Genomic DNA, 24,620 nt, shown 5'->3' with positions numbered 1-24,620 from the left:
TTTAAGAGTGGGAGGCGTAAAAAGAAACAAAACATTAAAACGTTATTTCATGATTTTAAATATCAAAATCTTCATTCTTAAACATTCAACAATGTGAATAAAAACATTATTTGCTTAAAGTTGGTACTTCTGCAAGTATCTGAGAGAGATGTTGACGGGAGGTGGCCACCCTGACTTGTTTATCATCTATGCACAGAGACTTGATGGTTCTGTCGTCTGCATTCAGTAAGACAACCATCAAACCTTGAGCCTTGGCATTTTTTATCGTGTTATTCAGACCCTGTACAAAACAGTATTGAAATTGATAAAAAAGTTTATACAAATATGATATCACTATAAATTAATACTACAACAAGTACGGCCCTGAGTATTGTTACCTGCGCTGCGGTGTAGTCTGTGTGACAGATGTAGTCACAGTCCAACACTACTGCACGTCGATCCTTGTCTACTGTAGACAATCTGGCCACAGTATCCCACACATGATTCGCTGCAGGGTACATAAGAGGTCCACGAGGTTGTAACACCCAGTGCACGGTCCCGCTCTGTGCGAAAACAACACAAGCCATCATACACATGTCACTAATTCATTTGATATGTTTATATTTAAAAAGAAAATTGACTGCTATTCCTGAGCATGTAAAAAGATGAGAAATAAAAAGAGTCGTTTATGTGGCATGTATAAAAAATTAAGAGTGCTCTATTCAAGAACGTAGCCAGGAAAAGAATTTACGAGGGGTTCAGACAACTATATTTTCCCGTAGTGGACAAAGAGTAAGGTCCCATTTTGTTCCTTAAAAAGTTCTTGACCCGTTTCTTTGTTGAGAACAATCCTTCAGCAGTGAAAATTTGGGGGGGATCCGGACCCCTTGGACTCCCTTGCTGGCTACGTCCTTGGCTCAATTGTTTGGAAAAAATGGAAAGGCAATATATTTATCACAAATTTATACATTCACAATTTACATAAAACATAACTTTTCGCCATATTTGCCTTCATTCCCTTCGTGTACTGAAGGATAATCTGTCTAATACCTCTATTGAGAAACATCTCCCACAGGTACCACAAGAGATAGCACTCATTTCACTGCATTGTTAATAGAAAACCTCATTTCATCCATAAACCACTTAAGTGATGAAGAGAGAAGAATCTAAAGGTACAGATATCAAAGTTGCAAGTGGATTTGTTGTTGATGTAGCCCCACCAGATAAACTTAAGAGTTGCTATGAGGCTGGTTATGTGAGAATATGAATTGTCATGCAGCCAACACACATCCTCTTTTTTGTTTTGTATTGCCTCCTTAAGCTTTAGGGTTTTACAGGGCTGTGCAGCATTAATTGTTTCTTCTTGGAGCAAACACTCAATGAGAACAATCGCTTAACAGATGAAGAGAGGAATATCTTGACGGTCTAAAAGATGCAGGACATGACTTTTCATACCGAAAGATCAATATTGTGCTGCTGGAAAGGTTTGTAAGTGTATTACTTTTGTTTATTATCTCATCATTCATGTTTTGTTGAGATTCTCAAAGGTGTCAGTGGATACGACTTTCCAATTCAAAACTCTTGAGAAATACCCATGAAGATACAATTTTCTTGGTGTGTAAATCAATGAGTGAGTGACCTGTTTTTGTTCAGTATCCTCACTCAATTTTATAAAAATCAAGTGTTTACTCATAGTAATGAGTTGATTTTAGGAATTTTGTGTTCATCTCATCCAAATTCAACTAACAATAAATTGTCATAAATAATATTTAAGAAATTATTTATTATCTTTTAAAATGAGGGTTGGATATATCTATCTTAGTAGCATAGCTGTTGCAACAATAATCATGTAGAAACAACAGTGGTTTCAAATGGCTCTGGACAACTACTTAAACAACAAAGACTGGATAAATATATTTTAATAAGTATTAAAATAAAAATCAAACATCTGCAGAAAATTAATGCAATTTTTTGAAAGATTTAAAAAAATTGTTCAATTAAAAACAGGAAATTATATATAATAAGTATATTATTGATTTATAAGTGAAAAAAGTACTTTAAGTAGAAAACTAAATCTAATATAACATAGCTATTATAGTGGGAAGGGTTTATTTAAATGCTAATTTTGAGCTCAGTTACATTTCACCTTCAACTGTGTAAGTCTGAAATCTGATACTGTAACATACTTGACTCCTGAATTCTGTCACCGACTCTTTACGATCTCTTCATATGAATATTGACTCCAGATTTAAGATGCTGCAGTAATTGAAAGGTGTAATGTACCTGAACGCAACATTCATGTTAAATTTAATATTTTACACAAAATATATATTTACCCCAACAGCATGTAAATGGACTTCAGGCCTTGCAGTGAAGTACAGCAATATCAAATTGTCCAACAGTATGCCAAAAATTATTCCTTTCTCTACACCAAAGGTCAGACCAACCACAACTGTGACTGTGTATGGTAAGAGATCTTTTTCTGAAATATTCATGTAATAAATTTCAGGTTAGAATATATTTTTATTTTATTTTTAGATTAGGACCTGTTTCACAAATCTGTCATAAAAATGTTACAAATTTAGAGATAACTAAAACTGAGACTAATACTCATTATTCACTTATAGAGTCTTCTGGCAGAGAGTAACACTCAGTCTCCAAGCAGTTACTGAGTCCACAGGCAGGGAGTAATACTCAGCCTTCACTTACTGAGTCTTCTGGCAGAGAGTAATACCCAGTCTCCAAGCAGTTACTGTGTCTACAGTCAGTCTTCATTTACTGAGTCTTCTGGCAGAGAGTAATACTCAGTAAGCAGTTACTGATAATACTCAGTCCTTCATTTACTGAGTCTTCTGGCAGAGAGTAATACCCAGTCTCCAAGCAGTTACTGAGTCTACAGGCAGGGAGTAATACTTCAGTCTTCATTTACTGAGTCTTCTGGCAGAGAGTAATACTCAGTCTCCAAGCAGTTATGGAGTTCACTGTCAGAGAGTAATACTCAGTCTTCACTTACTGAGTCTTCTGGCAGAGAGTAATATCAGTAGTCTACTTACTGAGTCTTCTGGCAGAGAGTAATACTCAGTCTCCAAGCAGTTACTGAGTCCACTGTCAGAGAGTAAAACCCAGTATCTACTTACTGAGTCTGCTGGCTGAGACTGATACTCAATCTCTGCTTACCTTTATTCTATGTTAAAACAACAGAATCACAAAATTTCAAGAATTAGTGTCTGCCCGCTTCCTCAGGTGTAAAATATTGAAATATGAGATAAAGTATGTAAGAACTAAGCAATTTAAACACATGGCTATGAACAAATCATAAGAACTCAAAAGATAACCACGTTTTAAGTCAAAATTGTAAATATACATGACATCTAGCTCAGTCAGGAGAAAATAAAAAACGACAAATCATGAAATTTCACATTTTGAACAATTGTAACATATGGTGTAGGCACCACAACAGACAATTTAACACTGTGATCATGGACACTAATTTACTAATTCTAAAATTTCAAACAAGTTACTTAGACAATTACACAATGCTAATGAAATATAATAAAGACTAACACTGTTTTAACTTAACCATAACCAACGATAGAATCCATACTCACTGTTTAGTAACCACATTTTCCTGATGATCCGAGTGTCAATCATGTAGATACTTGAGACAATGAGCACTGCTGAGATGGAGCTCCGTGGGATGTAATAGAAGTACGAGGCCAGAAAACTTATGGAAAAAATCACCACCAAACCTTCAAACAAACATTGGAATCCAATCAATAAAACTTCAGCTTTGACAATAAACTAATAATAAAACATCAGTAAAAACTTTATGACTATTCTCTAACACGTATATTATGTTTGTGTTTTGTTAATGCTCAAGAATTTGTGCCATTTAAGAAACAAAAATCTTCATATCTTACGAACAGAAGACTACCTTTAATTATCAACCATTCTCAACTATAACCCTAAAATGGATAATCATTTACTTAGTACAACCACACACACACACGTTGTTTGGCCATTTTTATAATTTTTGTTGTAAAAGATTAAATCACTGGTACAAAGATTAAATCAATATAATGATAATATATAGAATAGTTTTACTGAAAAACTCAAAACAACTGTTATACTTGTATTAATTTATAATTGTTATTTTCAAAATAATTATTTTTATAATATTGATTTTTTAAATTTTGTACAACTTATTTGTAACAGCATATCACAATGGTATGGAAATTTTATTTGAGGCTTGTGCAAAGCTGATAACAAATGCTGAAAAAACTAGAAAAACACAGACAGGCCATGAAGGAATCAGTGAAAGTGAAAAGCCAGATTCGCTGGTGAAAAAATGGTGAAAGCATCTATTGACAGGTCCAGAACTTCAATTTTATACTCCCCTTTGTTTTAAAAGTGAAAGGATCTATTGACAGGTCCAGAAATTCAATTTTATACTTCCCTTTGTTCTAAAGGTGAAAGCATCTATTGACAGGTCCATAACTTCAATATTCCCCTTTGTTTTATAGGCAAAGTTCTAAAAAGATGAGAAAAGGAAGTTACAACTCAATAGTGGCCGAATATCCATGAGAAAACAGTCAACCTGTTTATAGCCCTTGTTGGGGAAAATGCAGTAAACCAGTTGATAATAAACTGCCTTTAACCATACCAACATAAAAACAAGAATCCTGTAAGAATTTAGCAGGTCATGGACTTCTCCAAAAACATCCTGGGAGACTTGAATTCAGCGAACTAGAATTTCGTGATAAATAGGAAGAGTTAGCAGAATAGCATTGGCTGGACTGTCCAGCTATCTCAGAGTAATGGCAGAAGTATTTGCCTGTCTTGTTGGTTTGTTAAATGTGATTCCGCATTTAAATAAATACCCCATTGGGCGCACAATTGCTCAATTTTCAAGGTAATGTAATCTGTTAGGCACCTCTTTGGATATACAGAGAAAAATTTAAAAACATTTTAAACTAATTTTTTTATATAAAATTGCAAAGCCTATATACATCTCTTGTAAAAAAACTATTACAGATTTTTGCCATTATTATTGAAAAATTAAAAAAAAAAATTCGGAAATAAGCCATAGTTGTGAACGTATTAACACCTTAACCTGCGGTTCTATACTCAGGTGTCTGCCGCAGTCAATATATTAATGGAACATTTGGCTCTATGAGTAAGATGATAAAAGTTACAAGACACTCTACTTTCCGCTTGTACAATTCCTATACTTTACAAGCTTCCACTGACTGGTATGAAGGCCGGCTAGAGGTGAGCTGATGCCGCTGGTCTTGGCCACTCCGGTCCTAGAGACGGAGGCGGCTACGGGCATGGACTGGGCGAAGCTGCCCAAGATATTGCACAGACCTACAGCTATGGTCTCCTGATTGCTGTCGACCCCCCTCCCTTTGGCTGCAACAGTAGCAATACATTATTAATCAGTTTACTTATGTATGAATGTGAAATGAAATGATAAAAGAACATTAAGAACAATTTGCCAATTAGTTGCCTACTCCATATGACAAAGGCTACAGCCAGGCCTGTACTCAGACAGGTGTTTTCGGACAATTTTACTGAGGCCCGGGCTCGGTTTGGGTCCCCCCACACGTCTGGACAGTATTGACAGACGAGATAGCTCAATCTAATAACTGTAACACTGTTATAAGATAAATTTGTAATATCGTTCATTACAATTTCAAAGAAACTGTGACTACTACTTTTAAAATAATAATATTACTTTTAATTTTACAATCACAATGTGTTTATTTTCATCGTGCATTCAAGTGGAAAAGTCAATAACAGTTCTTGCGATGAAATGTGAAAAACCTCAACACTTGTGTTCGGTCTGACCCCATGAGGCATAACTGGAATGTTGATACAAAAGATGAATTGGATTCAATTGAGAATAAAAATAAAGTTAAAAAGGCACGTCTATAAAAGACTTTTCTGGCAACCACTAATATCTAAATATATACAAAAATTTCAATCGGACCACTATTAACCATTTTTAGAGTTCAATAAATTAATTAAAACAATACTTAAGGTGGTCCGATTGATAAAATCTTTCTTAGTTGTTTTACCACCATTAACAAAATAATAAGATGTTGTCAATGGGATAACCGAGGAGGAGGGTGGAATAGTGTGAGGGGGGCATGACAGGACCCGGTCGAATATCCTTCCTAGGGCCTGCCAAAGCCGAGTACGGTCCTGGCTACAACACAAGACAAAACATGTGATTGTAACGTTACAACATAGTGTAAACCAGAAAACTTAATCAACAATCTTGGTTGCATTTTAGAGTGAAAAACAAAACGTAAAAATTACAAAAGAACTGGGTTTGATCAATAATTTATGAAAATTGAGGCATGCAACTCACAGAAGGTCTTGGCCACTGCCACACTGCTGACAGTGGTCAAGATGGTTATAACTGCTACTCCAGACCACAGCTCTCTAATCATGTCTAGAAGGTCTAACTGACGCCCGTTTACCACAGTGGACGTGGGTGGCCATCTTAGCGTTGGCAAACCAGACCCTATCCTGTCTGAAAATAAAGAGGTAGAGATAGTTTACAAATGATGTAACTTAGGCTCTTCTCAAAGTGAATATTTTTATAGGGTTTCAAACAAGGTTATTAATAAAATAAACAAATCTTACTAAAGCGTTGTGGCACGCCTGAGTCAGGAATCACAACCTACATGTTGTATGTCAACTTCACTAACACTAAAGACATGCACTTAATAAAAAACTATACAAAACACCAATCATTAAACTAAACTACGGAATACAGGTCACAATATGTCTTCACTCGTCTACTAACCATTTACGACTAGTTTGTAATTATGTATTAGGTTAGTTCTTTACTTGAAGAAGAGATCAGATTGCAGATCTCGAAACGTAGTGTTACTGTTTTCTTGTTTCACTTAACGATGGCAAATGTCCGGAAAAATCCTGTTTCCTTCACAATCCTTCCATCGTCAAAAATAACCTTCAAACAAAGGTTATTAATAGGTGTAATTGTGTATCCATTAAGATGTGTACTTGAAAACTTTGAAATTTACATAAATTATCCCATTTAATCGTGAATTACACTCATTCACTCGTGAATTACAACACATTTTACAATATTCACTAGTGGTATTAAATGAAAATATTTACAATGCTCCAAGAATCATAAAAAATCATCCCTGTTTATAAAAGTGATGAGTTTTCTTCCACAGGTTATAGACAGGTTATAGACCCATTTCATTAATGTAATTGTCTTGGCAAAGTTCTTACTGCATAAAAGAGTGGTTTGATTTTTGACATGGATTATAGATGTTGAAGATGGAGCTTGTATTGGCTAAAGTTTTAAATATTGGTTTATGTGTTTTACGGATTATAGATATTTATGCAGATATTATGTATAAACCTGGAAGTTTGGGTTTTAGTAAGTTTAGTGGACCTAAGTAATCAAACATCAGTTACTTTAAAAACAGTTTAAAAGTCTGGTGATGTCCAATAAATTAAATTTTTGTCAAGTCTTATTTACTTGTGTGTTATAGAAAACAAGCAGTAATGTGTGGTGATGAAATCTATTCTTGAAACAAGTTTTATAATACCTTATACCTTATAATGTATGTTGCATTATCAACGTAATTAATACTCAAAGTCAAGTATCATAAGTAAATATATTTTTATCACTCTGTATGGTAATGGATTACTTTCTAATTCATGTGAAATCTGCAAAAGATATTGTTTCTTTCATAGCTAAGTCAACTGATTTTCCCTCTCCCAAACATTACTTTTCCTATGTAAACATCTCTTTCCCTGCATAAACAATTCTGATTCTATTACTGTTCTATTGACAGTCCTATGAATAAATAGCTAATTTTAACACCAAAATGAATAATAAAATAATGTTACATTTCCTTAAGGAATAAAAATTACTAGCACATGAAATTTCAAATAATCGTTTAAAAGATGTTGTGTGCTTTTTCGCATAGTGATGGAAAGCATCATTCAATACTCGTCTCGAAAGTTTTATTGCGTGGCTCAATAGTACTTTCCACGCAAATGCAATCTCGCCCCGAAATAGGTCACTTTCAAGACTAGTAATGAGAAAATTAAAAATTGTATATGACACTAGTTTTTACAGTTGCTAAAAACGTTTACACGAATGTTTAATGTCATGATCAATAATTTTTTCAGCGTTTACATTCAAAGAAGTTACTTCTATTTAAGTTGCACATTTGTTACTCTCTATGTGAACATGTAATGTATTGTACAAAAACCTAAACATATATTACAAACAGAATACTATCAGAAAGGACACTTACCCATGAAGAGAAAAGGAGTTTCTCCATTGTTGTGCAATACAATTGCCATGATAAACGCTACAAACATGACCATCCCACTGCGACCAATCATGATAATCCATATTGTTCCATTGATAAATCTATTTTTAAAAGATTTGTTCTCTCTGCCACTTGAAAGATCAACACATTTCAATGTCTGGAAAGATGAATCAAGCATTCATTGTTAGACTACACATTTGGGGAATGTAATAAAAAGGTTTATCTAGCAAATAATTCAGTGATTTATAGAGTTGATCAGTGGCGTAACTAAGACTGGCTTTGGGGGGTAGACGAACACGATTGACGAGCACTCCATACATGTGAGTATAAAATAAATATAAATTTAAATAAATGAGATAAGCCACATTAAAAGTTAAAAAAAATACTGTATTTTAAACAAGTTAGATTGCTGTTATATAAATATTTTTTTTAATTTTATAAGGCTTTTGGGGTGTTCTATCTCCCACATTTCCTATCTTAGTTACGCCACTGGTTAAAGATAAGTTTTTGGAGTAGAAAAGTATCAAAAGGATGGAAAATAATCTAAAACTTTAAAAACTCAAACAATACCTTGATTTGAATGAGTTTAGCTCCAGTTCAACTGGCTTTCATTGCAGTGTCTGGAATCTGATACTGTCTCAGACTTGACTCCTGGAATCTGGAGTCATGTTTGTCTGAAGAGATCCAAGGAAAGTCGGTGATAAAGAAGCTCAAAATGAACCTATACATCGTTTTGACATCAGTGACACCTATTCAACATCACTAGAGTTTGTTCGACATCATAGGTGTTTCTGATGTAAAGGTTCGTTTTGAGCTTCTTCGTCGCTGACTTTCTTTGGAACTCTTCAGACAAACATGACTCCAGATTCCAGGAGTCAAGTCTGAGACAGCGTTAGATTCCAGATGCTGCAATAAAAGGAGGATGAACTGGAGATAAATTCAACATTTAAATTGAATCAACACTTCCTACTAATGCTACGTTATGTGTAGAAAACCTTGATGTTATGTCAGTCATACTATCCTAGAATGAGCAAGTAACAAATTCATTACATTTATTTCGCTGGCACCCCATGGCATTATTGTGATCCAAATGCAGAGGATACCACTATCCCAACATTACCTCTCGACTAAATAAATTCAGTGCCAGGCCAGAATCTGTAGAGGAAAGGTGATTGTTACTTCATTCTGATTGGAACTGATTCCTTTGTTACCTTAGTGACCTTCAGTTTCCACTAATATCATTATTTGTTCCCACCAAGTCCTGTACGATCATTGTAAAATCTTTAAAATGAGGGTGGTGGAAAATAACACAAGTGCTAATATGTAGATCAAAACATTTTGGATTTCAAACTAAAAAATTTACGCAATGGACGATCAGTCTCCCACATGATGGAGCATTCACCAATGTTGACATGACCCATATCCGCACAAGCTAATGACGCCACTTTTGATTGTTACTTTACACCATTATTAACTATTCAAGAATATCCTGTCAATGTAATAAGTAAACATAAAAATGTTGTATTAGTAACAATAACCCGAACAAACCTCAAGAGCCAGTAGGATGACTATACTGGTAGCTCCCAACACAATATCCCACAACCGGGTCTCTGAGATGTGGGAACCAAAAGTCAACAAAGAGTCCACGAATGTGTCCGAGACGTAGTTGAGCCCAAACAATCCCTTCAGCTGAGTCGCGATCAACAAGAGCGCAGAGGCTGTTGTGAACGCAGAAATAACTGGTATCGAAACAAACTCTACCAGAAAACCTACAAACGAAATTATGTAGTTGTTACATTTGGAAGGTTCAAAAGAAAATATTTTTATTTGCTTATTCACGTGATTTCACAAAAAGAAAATTCCAATTTTCTACTTTAGAAATTCAAAATATAGCACTTACACTATGTATTCACTATAAAACTTAGTCTAAATTTTCTTTCTGGACAATCTGGTCCTAACTTACTTAGTTGAAATAAGCCAATTAAAAAAAGGACACAGCCAGATGCAAAGCACAGGAAGACAGCCATGTCTGCGTTGAGATGGTGAGTGTAAGTGAAAACAAGTAGAGAATGTACAGCAGTGGGTCCTATAGACATCTCCTTGGTGGTACCAAATACGGCATGTATTAGACCATTGACCCAGGCAGAGTAGAGTCCATACTGTGGGCAAGAATTCAGTACTTAGGTCAGATGATTAGGTCAGAAGAACCAAGGAGCCCTCTTAACCTGTAACGGGTTTTTGACGTAATATTACATTCATAGCGATTGCGTAAAAGTGTGCTACTGATGTAATATTACACATCGTTATACTGATTTATTCTGTTATCTGCCGTAATATTGCACAAGACATATTGACAAAGCAATTAGTAGTCCTGGCGATTTCTAATATATATCAGCACTTTCTAGGTACTCTAGAATGTTTGTATCTTGATCAGTTGTTGCTCCATCAATGTTTGGCCCTGTTCTGCTGGTTAGACTGAAAAAGAAATCTATCAGTTCAGTTGTGAGCAGTTTCATCAACATGGCTCCATTTCATTATTTCCTGTACGTAAAACATTTTGTGATAAGCACTTTTGAAGTGGTAGCATCACTGCATGGCATGATGTTTCCTTGAGGAAGGTTTGAGATAAGTCAATTTGTTTCCTAGAAAGTGCTTGAACATTGCTAGAAAATACTTTGTAAGAAGTTTACAAAATGCTCCTTTTGGTAAAAATTCAATCAGTTGAATTTTAAGTTTTGCTCCAGTTTGCCTTCCTTTTATTGCAGTGTCTGGTATTTGATGCTGTCTCAGATCTAACTCCTGGAATCTGGAGTCATGTTCGTCTGAAGAGATCCAAAGAAAGTCGACGACAAAAAAGCGCAAAACGAAACATTTACATTGTTTTGACATCAGAGACACCTATAAATAGGTGAAGTGGTAGTCTCATTGTCTCATCAGTTACACAATATGAATCAACAGTTACTCCTGGAATCTGAAAGTGGTAGTCTCATTGTCTCATATTGTGTAACTGATGAGACAATGAGACTACCACTTTCAGATTCCAGGAGTCAAGTCTGAGGCAGTGTCAGATACCAGACGCTGCAATAAAAGGAATGTGAACTGGAAATAAACTTAAACTCAAAATTCAATTGAATCAACCCTTCCTACCATAGCTACGTTATGTGTAGAAAACTCAGTTGCTTCACCGTGCTTAGAATTAAATTACCTTAAAAAACAGTTTCAGTATTATTTTACAATATTACTTACTATCTGGACAAGCCTTTTCAAGCCAGCAATAGAATGTTACCTGAGGTCCCAGCCCAGCCAAGTCTGCAAAAGCAATAGCTTGAGGCACCATCACGATGCCCACTGTGAGGCCTCCGACAATGTCACTGACAGCATCTTTAACTGAGTATTTCGGTAACCACTCGGTGATGGGCAAATGTTGATGCACAAATGAGCGGAGGTTTGCCTTCATAGCTTAAACATGAATGATCAACATTAAAAATTATGTTAACTCTCTTCAATTATATAATGTATTCATAGTTTTACTGCTAAAACTCCTGAATGTTTGTCTTAAAATTGGTTCTGCAGTGGTCAAGGCCACCATAATATATATAAAGCAGGGTCACTGCTTGGTGTAGTGATTTAGGTATCATTTGTAGAGAGTAAGATTAGTAATTATGTGTTAAGTTAGTTATTTACCTGAAGAAGAGATCAGATTGCAGATCTCGAAATGTAGTGTTACTGATTTTTTGGATCACTGAACAATGGCAAATGTCCTGAAAAATCCTGTTTCCTTCATTATGAGTGTTTTTTTTTTAACTCAAAGCAGGATTGGGCAAGAACAATAATTTCCTCGTAAAATTAAAGAATAAAAACTATTAAAATTTGTTCCATCTCTAATCTCTTAAAATGTTCTATTGTTAATTTTGAAACAGAATTTAAATTTCTTGGCATGACCATAGATAAACTGAGACAAACTTGACTCAGCAAGAAACTTAACACGAGCCACTTTTCGGTCAAACAATTAGTTCCTCTTTGCAGCTTACAGACAAAAAATACTATTTCTCACTTTTTGAATTTCAGATACTATATTATATGGTCTTGTTGCATGGGGCAAAACAACTGCTATGGATCTTCAACGAATCCTCACTATAAAAAAGGTGTCGGGACAGTAGTAGGTCTCCATCATCATGAAAGCTGTAGAAATTCTTTGAAATCCTTGATGACCCTCACTGTCGTCTCACTCTAAATTCATGACTTGATAATGTATGCTGATGAGGAGCATTTCTTAGCTTAAATAGTTCTAGAGATATTAATATTTTTCTGAAAATAACAAAATGGTGGCTAGCAGCTAAAAGACACATTTTGTACCTATATTTACAGGACATATTTTGCTTGAAATGATGAGTACTATCACCCACAGAAGTTTGTGACACCCTTTTGTGAACACCTGTATATATATATATATTTAAATTTAAATTGTATAAATGGAAATTGCCTTATTTAATTTCAATTGAATTGCAAAAAGTACTTGCTCTGCAGAGTGAAACGCCGCCTACCACATCAGAATACAACGATCCAGTCAGAAATGGCAGCACATAATGTACTTCACAATGTGTACCTAAAACTACCCGCCATTTCTGGTTGGATAAACCTTTTGAGATACGGTTTGTGGCATTCAACTCTACTAAGTGAGCTCTTTCAAATGAGGTATCACTCGACTCATGCTTCCATTTAAGATTTCCATGTTTTCCTCTGTGGGCCGTCCCCCCATGGTTTGCATGTCATGGTAATAGCCATGTAGTTTACATAGCCTAATGACACTGTGCAAAGTTTATAGATGTTATCTGCTATGGTTTGTAAAATATTAAGCCGTACCCAGACCTATATATATATATATATATATACAATCACCTTGTGTATATATATTTTATAATATATATATATATATTGTACCAAAATTAAAAAACTTCAAACCCAACTATGTCCAAATATATGTTTTTTTATTAGCTGAGCATTAGCAAAGCCTATTACATGAGGAGCTTGAAAAGTTTTATATTTCTGTCTGTCCTGGGATATCTCAATAACGGGAATAAAATGAGTTTTAGATTCGAAACAATACATGCAACCTTAGTGAAGCCTGATACATGACACATGGTGTGGCAAATTCCTACCTTGAAAAGACATAAATCCCAACAATGTAGCAAAAATATTGTATATGTTACATTATAACATTACCAAGACCCTAGAACATTGAGCCCTTGTAAAAAGTATAATATTTCAAATGTTTCTTGCTCTCCTGTCAAGTTTTAAAAATTGGACAATGTCCAATTGTTTTCTACTAGCTACTAAACAACAAATGATGGACTAAAAAATGTATAAGTGAATTTTAAACGGTTAAAAAATGTATCCAATTACATTTTTTATACTGTAGTTATACTGTAGTTCAATAATGAAACAATGTGTAAAGGAGTACAATACATATAAGGTATAATAATGTGTACAACTGACAATAAATGTAAAAATATTAATAAAATACTTTTAAAATGTATGAGAAATATAAATACTTCAATATTTACCTGTTGACTTTTCTGCAAGGAAGTGGTTATGCCTGTACAGTATACAATCGCAGACTTTCCTTGGTTACTTACTGTAAATGGTGGTTATCAGGCCCAATTAATACTTATCTAATATTAAGTAAAAAATCAAGTATAATTACTTTAAACAAATAACTTTCAGCATAGGCACTAATTGCTTTTATTTTTGTAATGGATTGGAGAAGGGTTCAAGGCCAGAAAGTTTAGGAACCGAAAGGAAAGCAGCAGGAGTACAGGCCACAGTGATACTGTAAAATTATTAGTAATGCTTTATCAGAGCATGAGGAAGTTCAAACTGTCCATATATTGTACAATCCATTATTGATGTCAGGGAATTGCTGCACATAATTTATTGGCTAAAATAAGACCTTTTATCGTACAAACATGTGTCTAAAAATGCAAATTCTCGTAGTTATAATCCTAAATTTGGGCAGACAATAGTATTTTTCACCCCTCAATCAGCCAATATTTATAAAAATAAACTATCAGAACACTAATCTCATCCACACTATCAACCACTGCTGCTCCACTAAAATTTCAAACTAAATTATCATGATAGAAGTGCATTGTATCAAACATTTTCAAAATACTAATTTTAAAATTGTCTAATCCTTTATTTGAATTTTGAAAAATAATTTTTTTATATCTTCCTCTAACATTAATTTCTCTCTCAAATTCCAAAAAAATCTGAACTATATTTTACACTTTTTATTTGATTAAAATTGAGATACACACACAAGAAAATTCCTAGATAACACATTTTATGGGAATGGTGCTTTACTTTGGATATAGTGACAATAAACTACATTTTCCCACCTTTGGGAGGTATAGTTTCCCGGGTATGCATTTGTATGTTGATATCAGATATCTTATTTTGATCCCTAAAATATGCCCTGAAATACTCTGACAAATTTTGGAAAACCATAAATAAATCTTTACTGTCACAAACGTTTAACAATATAGCACAGCTATAACACAAATGACATTGTCAAATATAAGCTATAATACTCTTGAATGAGTAAATAACATTTCCAAACAACCAAACAGTCAATACAATAAAACACACAAAACAACAATAAAACGGGGTATTAATTGAATTAACATAGGAAAGCAATTATGTCAACTAGTAGACCTACTTAAAAATATAAAAATAAATTAGCATTAACAAACAGTAATACAGTGCTTTAAATTTAGAAAACTCCATTTAAAAACTCACTTACATTATAATATGTTTTTTTAAGTAACAGCTCCTTAATGTTATCTCTGAATGCACCTGAATACATTAATTTCATAAACCTTAAAGGTAATTTATTGAAAAGTTTTTCCCCATATAGGATGGTGTCTTTCCCACCACTTTCAGATGATGTCTGGGATATTGAAAATAAATTTTATTTCTAGTATTATGATCGTGTTTATGATTTTCATTACAAAGGTTGTCATAATTAGACTGCACTGTTAACAGGGTTTTGAAAATTATTAGGCTTGGTACAGTCAAAATTTTATGTTCATTAAAGATAGGCTTACAAGAAGCCTTCCAAGATGAAAATGTCATTATTCTTAAAAATATCTTCTGAATTAAAATTTTGTATCTATAGCCTATATATGGAAAACCCCCAGAACTCAATCCTGTACTGAAGAATTTAATAAAAATAAACATTATATATATATATATATATATATATATATATATATATAGCCTATATATGATTAAATATGTTTTTAAATCTACTGTATGTCTCAAAATAAGCATTTGAAAGCATGCTAAGTTTAATTTTCTTAAAATAGTTTCAATGGACTTAGTCCAATTTAAATGCAAATATAGTTATAGGCCCAAAAATGGAGTTTTCACTAATAGAGAATCTCTGATATCCAAATTCTAAATCACTAAAAATAATGATTTCTTGATTTGAGGAGTACAAAATGTTACCAAATGAATTTTTCTTGGTTTAGTTTCAGTCTATTTGCTTCAACAATTCCTTTAATTCAGTTATGGTTTCACTGATTTTTAACCTTCATTTCTTCGTCATTCTTAGATTTAACAACTGCAGTCGTATCATCTGCATAAAGTATTAGACTGTTTAATATGTTTGCAGAGGGATCATTTATATACAAAAGAAACAAAAGAGGTCCCATAATTGAACTTTGTGGAACCCCAACTTTTAGTTCCTCCCACTCTGATTTAGTATTAACATGTTTTCTATGTATGACTGTCCTTTGATAACGATTAGATAGATAGATTTTATCCAAGATATTGAACTCATAGAAAATTTGGTAAGCATTCAGCTTTTTAATGAGTATATTGTGATTAACGCAGTCAAAACGCCTTGGACAGATCACAAAACACACCCACTGCACTCTGGGAACCATCCAAAGCCCATGGAACTTCATCAAGATAATGCAGTCATTGTACTCATCCCTTTTCTGAAGAAAAATTGTTCACAAGCTAAAATATCTTTTTTTTTGAAAATTCTGATATTTGATTTAAATTAAAGTTAATTTTTCAAGAATTTTAGATAAAGATGGCAGAAGTGAAACCGGTTTTATAATTATCAGGATTTTACTCTCTCTTCCTTTATATGAAGGGGTTTGAATTTGCGAACTTTAAACAACAAGGAAAAGAGGCATTTTTGAAAAGATTGGTTTATAATTATAGCTAAAGGTTTAGCTATAAGACATGAAACTTTTTTCACCACATTAACTGGAACTCCATCCCAACCTGCAGATTTTTTGTTTTGTAAGGATTTAATTACTTTGAGTACATCATTGTAAACTAATGTTTTGAAAAGTACATCTGAATACTCGGGGTATACATTTAAGACTTTCACAAGTTTCAGAGCCTTATGAGCACATGGATACAGTCCAATTTCATTAGAAATATCTATTAATTTTTATTTAAAAAAATTTGCAATGTTTTAGTGTGTTATTTATACAACTATCAGCTACCACTATGTCAGAAAATTCTGCTTCAACTCTTTTACAACCCAGTTCAGATTTAACAATACTCCATACCGCCTTACATTTTATCATTTGAATTGGCTATGCATTTATTGTCTGTAAGTTTTCTTCTACATTGCAGATCTTTTTAAGTGTTTTTTTTTTTGTATTTCTTTTACATAGTTTGTAAAAATTTGTATCATTGGAATGCTTCACCAGCCTAACTTAACTCTCGTTTTTTATACTAGAAACTTGAATGCCCTTTGTTATTCATGATTTGTTTTTCAAAGCATATTTGAGGAAAGGAAGTCTAATTTTTGTTGAGTATTGAAACAGTCATCCATGATGTCTACGTTAAAAGTCTGAAGCTAAGAAAATACTTTGAGTGTTTCACGTTTTTGCCCAAACTTTCTTACATCACTTCAAATTTTGTTAAAAACAATCTAATATTGGAATTCTATAAATAGAAAAAATCAAGTATATTTAAAGTTAAAATTTAACACAAGATATTTAAAAAAACTGAATCCTCACTATAAGTACACAGATCACCTCTCACTCCATATTCCATAGTCTTTTAACAAAATGCAAGTACCACCATGGATTATACCTCCCTTGCATTAAAAACTAGCAAGATTACAGTTTGCAATACTGTTGAAAAATGGACATTTTCATTCTTTAAACCAATGCTCATTTAAGCAGACTCTTCTTGATATACTTGAGTTCTTCAAAATAACCTCTCATTTATTTTTAATTTTTTAATCCACCTTGAATGTTAAAATGCATAATTAAAATAAATTTATCATTATATCTAGCATTATTACAGATTGGGCTGCGATTTATCTTTTATTTAAAGATCATCTACAGAATTAAAATTAATGACAATTATTACATACAACACAATAGTTTTTAATTTTAACTGAGATTCATAGTTATATATTTGGGCAAATGTTTTTGACTGGGAATGTGTACTGATAAGTGTGTCAGAGCTGAGTTATGGGTGGAGTTGGAGATGGAAAACCAGATAAGAATGGTGTGCTATAAGTTTGAAACAGAGCAGGAGTGTAGGGGAGTTTTGTTGTTTCCATAGATTAGCTAGTGCAGATAGAAGTTACTCTAACAGACACACTGAACTACAAACTAAAAGAAAGTATAGTCCTTCGCTAACGCTCAGCCAATTAACTCTTCAAAATAATAAACAATGATTTACCATAACATCCAATAATGATGTTATATTTTTTCATAACTTTTAATACTTATTTATTTTAATTTGGTTGGTGTAAAAACATGTATATTTTACACATGCAGCCTCTTAAATAAGTGTAGGTTTCTGTTTGGAGTTAGAGGGCTGGAGGTAAAGGGCATTTGAAAGAAAGGGATGACATTTGAAAGTAAAAAAGTGATGTGGAGAGTAAAGTGCTGATATTTAGAGATGAGGTACTGATGTTTGGATGCGTAGAACTGACGTTAGGATGTCAAATGCTGATGTTTAGATGTAGAGCCTTCTGATGTTACCTTGAAATTCACTATCAATAGTTGTGTTTAACAACCAACTGACGCCATACTATATAAAATTTCTGTGCTTTTTCTACAATACTCTTGTAAACTGTATGGAATATCTTTGTTATCTATACAAATTGTATATGATAATGGTGTTTACTCATTAGTTTTTATCCTTTTACATCCCAAGGTAATTTTACAAACAATATAAATATTTTTCTGGAATTCGGGAGAGTGTAAGTTTGGCTGGAGCTAATTTCAGTTTATTGGAATTAGTGTTTTAGATTTATATGGAAATAATACAACAGATGGACAAAAATGCACATGCAGTTTCATAAAAACATTTTTCTTATATGAATTAAAACAAGACAATTTATTTCCTCGGTGTGAAGGAAGATTTAATACACTGAAGAGTAAGTGAAAAATATAATTTATTTACCATTAACAATACAAAATCTTTAAAATATTTGGCATGAATTACTGATAAACATTAAAATAGTTATCTCTTTATTGCGTAACAAGACATATATATTACAAAGACTAGATGAATGACATAATAATCTATCTTACATAACAACTTCATATAAATATTCAATGGCATGGATTTGCAGTAGAGGTTAACATGTTTTTACTAAGAACAAAGATACAAGATACTAAGATACAAAATATCAGAAATTAACTGATTAAATACTTTTTTTTAAATATAACCTAAATAACAAAACATTCTAAAACTTGATTGCATATATTAAAGTCAACTGAATTGATTTAAAACATATATTATGTGATCTTAAGCCAGAAGATAAATTTTTCAGATTATTATCATTGGCATCTACAACAAGGAGGAATATATTTGTACAAACTTGCAGAAAAATATTTTGAGAGCAGAGCTTAAGGCATAAAAGAATAAGGGGAATGTTTTCTATTAAGGTAATAAGACAAAACATTCACTTCTCTGGTACAGATCTTTCATTTTTTTGTGGGGTTAGTAGTTACGTTAGTCTAAAATTTTACTTTTTGGAATAGAACCTGAGGCTTTTTGACCCAAAAATGCAACATTACAGCAAAATTTAAAGGTGTTTAATTATACAAATTCTAAACTCACACTGATTTAAGGCATCTTTAGTTTGCAAAATACTTAATTATCAATTAAGTTTGGTTTTTGACAGTACTTGTTGAGTGATCCGACAATTCAATTGTGTGTGGCTCTTTGCAATAATTTGTGTACTTTTATCCAGAAAAGCATGGAATTTAATCATTATTTTACATTAATTAACAAATTTTACTATTTAAACAGATGTTACTAAAAGTTTATTTGATTTGCAGTACAAATTAGTGCATTGAGTTTACTTTGATATTTTGCCAACCTTTACAAAATAAACATCTCCTACTCATGTAATTTGTTTTTAAATATGTTTAATCTGTAAGGAACGATCAAGTTCTACAACAGGTAAATTATAGAGTAGTAAAAATATAAATGTAAACCTCTATATTTCTCCTGAAACACATAAAAAAACAGTTGATTTATCATGTTTTAACGAATTTATTAATCAATTCGTTTTAAATTATGTTTAGCATTTTCCACAAATTTTTATTATTAATCATATAATTAACTTCGGTATACGATCAACAGCGAGAGGAGAGGAAAAATAACTTTAATAAAGAAGAAGGACATATGAGTAATGTGAACCAAAATGGTGGCAAAACTTGTTTTACATTTATAAATCTGATATATTCTGACCAACCCCACGCTAAAATATGTTTTCAACAATATACATTCAACATCAAGTCCACAGTTAAACCAAACACTAACACCTTTGTTGCTACTTTAGTTATTTAATGCATAATAAGGCACGGAAACAGGAAACAAACTTGTATGATTTTCTAGCATAAACTTGACATGAACTTACTACGAATTACATACATGACTATTTGCACACAGCAGATAAGAAATACCTCAAAATATAGGATGTGACATAACAACTCAAACCCATCGTGCATGCTTCACCTTTGTTACATTTAACCCTATCTCTTCACCATACAACACTTTTTTAATCCACAAAGTATTTATTGTTTTAAAGCCTTAAAATACATTCAACATTTTAATGATTTTAAGCCGACATCATTTCAAAAATTGAACACCGTTGCATTCAAAAGAACAAGATACAGGAACTTGGACATTTCATACATTTGTTACTAAACGTCACTGTACATTATATTCAGTGCACATATCGATATAGCTTACCAACAAGCAAAACATTGTGTTATAATTTTTATCGCATAAAACCACACAAACTTTGCAAGGTTTTATTAATGAGACGTTTCAGTCAATTTTTATTATATATTACTTATTTTAATGTCAATTAGTTGACATGGCTTTGTACACAAGTTGTATAATATAAATTAACTGGAACGTATGTAATGTACAAAATATATATTTTGGAACTTGCACATTTCGGAAATCCAGACTATGAACATTAACTCAAAGTTCGTATGATATTGTAGAAAGTTATTATTATTAAACCTAAAATATATAAAAGCCCAGGCCAAATCAATTCCTAAACATGAAAGGTCCTCGATACTCATTTCACTCATCCCGGTGTGAGTTACTTCCCAAGTGTGATATTTGATTGTCTACATTTTAAATAGTCATCACATATAAAATGCTTCATAATTGTTCTATTTTAAATATAAATGTTTGATCCAGTAGCAAACATGTTAAATATACAGATAACATTTTTACAACCACTAACAAGAGCATGTTAATTTTTACTATTTTAATTACTAATACTAATATAAATTATTAATATTTAATTTCACATTACAATGTTTTTTGCAAATAAAAATGTTTAATTACCAAATGTACTGCTTTATAAGATTTTATTTATTTAAATGCAACATCGTATATTTCTACTTTTTACTAAAATACAATAAGTTGAATATCTTATACTTTCAAAATTTGAAATACTTTGTTAATATTACATAAAATTACACAAATGTCAGCTTTTCTTAAAAAAAAAAAAAAAATAATACTCCTACACAATAAATGTCTTGTAAAATGTTACCACAACTAAAAATAACTAATATTCTATTGTTATGTATTAATAACATAATCCTATTTTGTATTAGTTAACAATTCATATTGATTGCCAACAACACGATAAATAAATTAATTTATAAAAATCCCCTATTCAATGGATAGATAATTATAAAAAATGTTAGCAAAATATTTGAAGTGTGTTCCTTTAGCGGAAGAATAAATAAATAAATACATAAAAAAACAATGGCGGAAGACACATTACTAAATTATTGCAAGACTATGCTGATCTAAATCACAAAACTAACAGCCATAATAAATTAAAGGAGACGTTTCATATCACTTCTCAGACGTCTATGTACAGCTTATACAGATTTTGTAAAGGAATCACACAATCTTTTCATTGGCTTACAAAATAATGTGAGCTAAGACTCGTCTGGAATGTTCAGTCTTTTAAGGCAGATTTTCTTGATGAGCGGTTGGCCCAACTGGTCTGCGGCTTCCATGATCCTCTGTATGTCCGAGAGCCGATCATGTTTCACAGCCAGCAGATACGCAGACTTTAGCTGGCCACACTCTATCATAGCTGTGATCTGTACATAATTAAACTATTTCAGAAAAAACCACAATATTTAATATATAGCCTATGTAAAGGATTTACAATTTCTCGTTTACTTGACAAACTTAACACTCTTTTAAACTCAACATACTATTTTTGGGATTTTAATAAAATAACGTTGTCACACCAGTCGTCCGTCATTGATTATCAGATATGCGGTTTACGTTTCTGTTGTAAATTTTAGCAATTCCTATATATTTTCTAAACTTTTGTGAATGTTTGAGTGAAATGAAATGAAACAGGTACATGTCCCATTACATACTATACAATGAGGAAAAAACTTATAGGAAGAAAAAAACAATAGTATGTTAAAACCTACAAAAATTTTAATTTGAAGTCTCTTTTATTGGTATTATTTAAAATTTATTTGTAAGTATAAAGTATAGCAACTGTTTACTATGCCTCAAGCATGCTGGCCACTCAAAACCTCTTTTCAAATTCTCGGTTTTTTCCAGGTTGAAAATTTCCGGTTCTCTAGTCTATTTTCAAACCAAATAAATGAATGTAATACTGTATTTAACCTTAACGCCAAGTGCCAAGTGTAAGTCGGTTTATTATCACCACCTATATTTGCAAGAAATATGAAGCTGCAGTGGTCTAGCAAATTTTCGTCGCTAGTGATATGAGAGCAATTCTGTTATGATTTATCACTACAAATTATTTTAAGCTGCTTAGTTTCTATTTCTGTGTCAACATAAAATTGCGTATACCTAATAATTTTCTCTTCTGTAATATTTGGAAAATACATACATACAATTGGGAAAAATAAAGAGAACAAACAAATACCAACACAGAACAGAGCTACTGTGGGGCAGCAGCATAAAGTCCAACATTGCGGGTCAGAGGTCTGTGGTGGACGAACTTTCAGTACATGGCAATGATTTCGATACACAAGGTTGGTTCAGTACAATCAACAAACAAATCAAATACTTTCATCTAAAATCTATCTAACCTATGATTGTTCTTATCTTTTAAAATAATAACAATGGTAGATTATAAAATGAGCTTCCAGAGTATATTCCATTGACGTAAAAATGTATAGAGAATCTATTTATGAACAACAAAATAAAGTACGTACAGATGAAATAAAAATTAAGCGATCGTCTGTTTTGGCATTGACAAATATAGACAAAGAAATATGAACATTAAATTAAATTAAATAATGTTATTTTAATTAATTAAAATTAAATTAATTAAATTACATTTTAATTAAATTAATTCAATTAAAATTTTATTTATAAATAATGTTATTTTGTTACTAAATATTTCTAAATAGTTGTTATACACAAACAGCTACAAAAACACCTTTTAGCAATTGATAATTTGCATACTGCTGATCAGTAGTAGTAGTCCTAATAAATTAGAGATTCAGTTTTCCCATATCACTAGTTATAATATTGTGAAATCATGATTTTTCAAGCGTAATTTAAACATTTCAGTTGGTATCAAAATCAAGTGAAAAGAGCCGCGGCACCGAGTGTCAGAAACGATTGATCCGTAGTAAAAATTCCAGGAACATTATAAAAGTCCACCCATAATCCACACATGTTTCCTGGAGCCCAAAATTCATGCATAATCCATGCTTTTCCAGATTCTCATCGTTGGTGGTAGCCAACTAGGGTAGCTAAAAGGGTTAAGTAGTGTTTAGTGATTGTGCATGTATACTTTGGAGTGGTTTTGAGGATTAAAAATGGTGAAATGTCCTTTACCCTTAAATCTACTCCTCTCGCCCTAATGTCCTTATGAACTAAATAGGGACTAACAATTACCTTGGAAGGCACACCGGTAACGAGGGCCATCAGAGTATCAATGTCAGACTGCTGTGGGCGCTCCTTCAGTGCAGTGATCAACAGCTCATTACAGAGCTCCGGCTCTGACCGGAACAGTGTTACCAACCTTCGCACCACACTGGCCCGACCTGTTCTCACCAACTGAGCCGCTGCTGGACACAGAACAGCCGGTTTCCCTTGTTGCCAATCTTCTGTCACTCTGCGCAATAACCACAATCACATTATGTCATTGGTCTTAGTTCTTCATAAACAAAAAAACAGAATACATTTTTCAAGATTCCCTCAAAGGGCCATGGAACAAAATGCTTTTCAGCCTATTAATTTGGTCCTAGAAATTTGTTTTATATTATATTTCATAGTGTTGAATTTTTTTAAATCAGAAAATTAGAGAGGAACTTATAAAATCTAACATTTTTGAACCATCAAAGAAAGGAAAAGAACCAACCCCAACACCACTAAGAAAAATATTTATATTGTTTATCTTTTCCAAAAGCTTCAAAATTTGATATTCTACCCTTTATAATGTTAGGATACCTTACTAATGCTATGAAACAAATACCGGTTATCCTCGTAAATTATGATAAACAGTTGTATACATAAAAGTTTGGTAATAATATTATTAAAATGTAATCAATAGTACACGATATATGATACATTGCATATGTTCCTTCCCAGAATGAAGTACAAAATATGGTAGCATTAAGGATTAATACATTTTATAATTCATATTTAAAAAGTTATACAAAAATTGTGTTTGTGATCATTTAAAACATTTTACAAACAAAACATCACAAAACTGGTGTTTAAAATGTTTTACAAAATTTATAATATAGCAACAAGGACACATTTGTG

At 32.5% G+C, this 24,620-nt stretch overlaps 2 protein-coding genes across 2 annotated transcripts in view; both read right to left on the bottom strand.

Annotated features, from left to right (window-relative positions):
- Positions 1-37: 37 nt before the first annotated feature.
- Positions 38-14,006, bottom strand: LOC124353079 (sodium-independent sulfate anion transporter-like). Its single transcript, XM_046802892.1, has 11 exons — positions 13,877-14,006; positions 11,599-11,771; positions 10,276-10,471; positions 9,861-10,081; positions 8,295-8,469; positions 6,356-6,520; positions 5,230-5,391; positions 3,588-3,728; positions 2,316-2,461; positions 378-542; positions 38-280 (listed from the first exon to the last, which is right to left on the bottom strand). The coding sequence occupies exons 2-11, from the start codon at positions 11,767-11,769 to the stop codon at positions 107-109; spliced, it is 1,716 nt and encodes a 571-aa protein (XP_046658848.1). The 5' UTR covers positions 11,770-11,771; positions 13,877-14,006; the 3' UTR covers positions 38-106.
- Positions 14,007-21,326: 7,320 nt separating this feature from the next.
- The window catches only part of LOC124353078 (zinc finger FYVE domain-containing protein 26-like), a 29,981-nt gene continuing 26,687 nt past the window's right edge, over positions 21,327-24,620 (bottom strand). Inside the window, exons 18-19 of the mRNA XM_046802891.1 lie at positions 23,748-23,967; positions 21,327-21,952 (exon numbers count right to left, since the gene is read on the bottom strand). Of these exons, the coding sequence (XP_046658847.1) occupies positions 21,785-21,952; positions 23,748-23,967 (388 nt within the window). The 3' untranslated portion in view covers positions 21,327-21,784. The remainder of the gene's footprint in view (positions 21,953-23,747; positions 23,968-24,620) is intronic.

This window comes from Homalodisca vitripennis, chromosome 1 (assembly GCF_021130785.1).
Source record: "Homalodisca vitripennis isolate AUS2020 chromosome 1, UT_GWSS_2.1, whole genome shotgun sequence".
In the NCBI taxonomy this organism is placed as follows: domain Eukaryota; kingdom Metazoa; phylum Arthropoda; class Insecta; order Hemiptera; family Cicadellidae; genus Homalodisca; species Homalodisca vitripennis.
This window is presented reverse-complemented; position numbering and strand designations above follow the sequence as displayed.

Excerpts from the sequence above, each read along its gene's own strand:
- LOC124353079 (XM_046802892.1), bottom strand. The coding sequence starts at position 11,769 with ATGAAGGCAAACCTCCGCTCATTTGTGCATCAACATTTGCCCATCACC. Across the intron at positions 10,082-10,275 it reads AATTGGCTTATTTCAACTAA|GTTTTCTGGTAGAGTTTGTT; the intron begins GTAAGTTAGGAC and ends TTTCGTTTGTAG. Across the intron at positions 543-2,315 it reads TCCATTTACATGCTGTTGGG|AGCGGGACCGTGCACTGGGT; the intron begins GTAAATATATAT and ends GTTTTCGCACAG.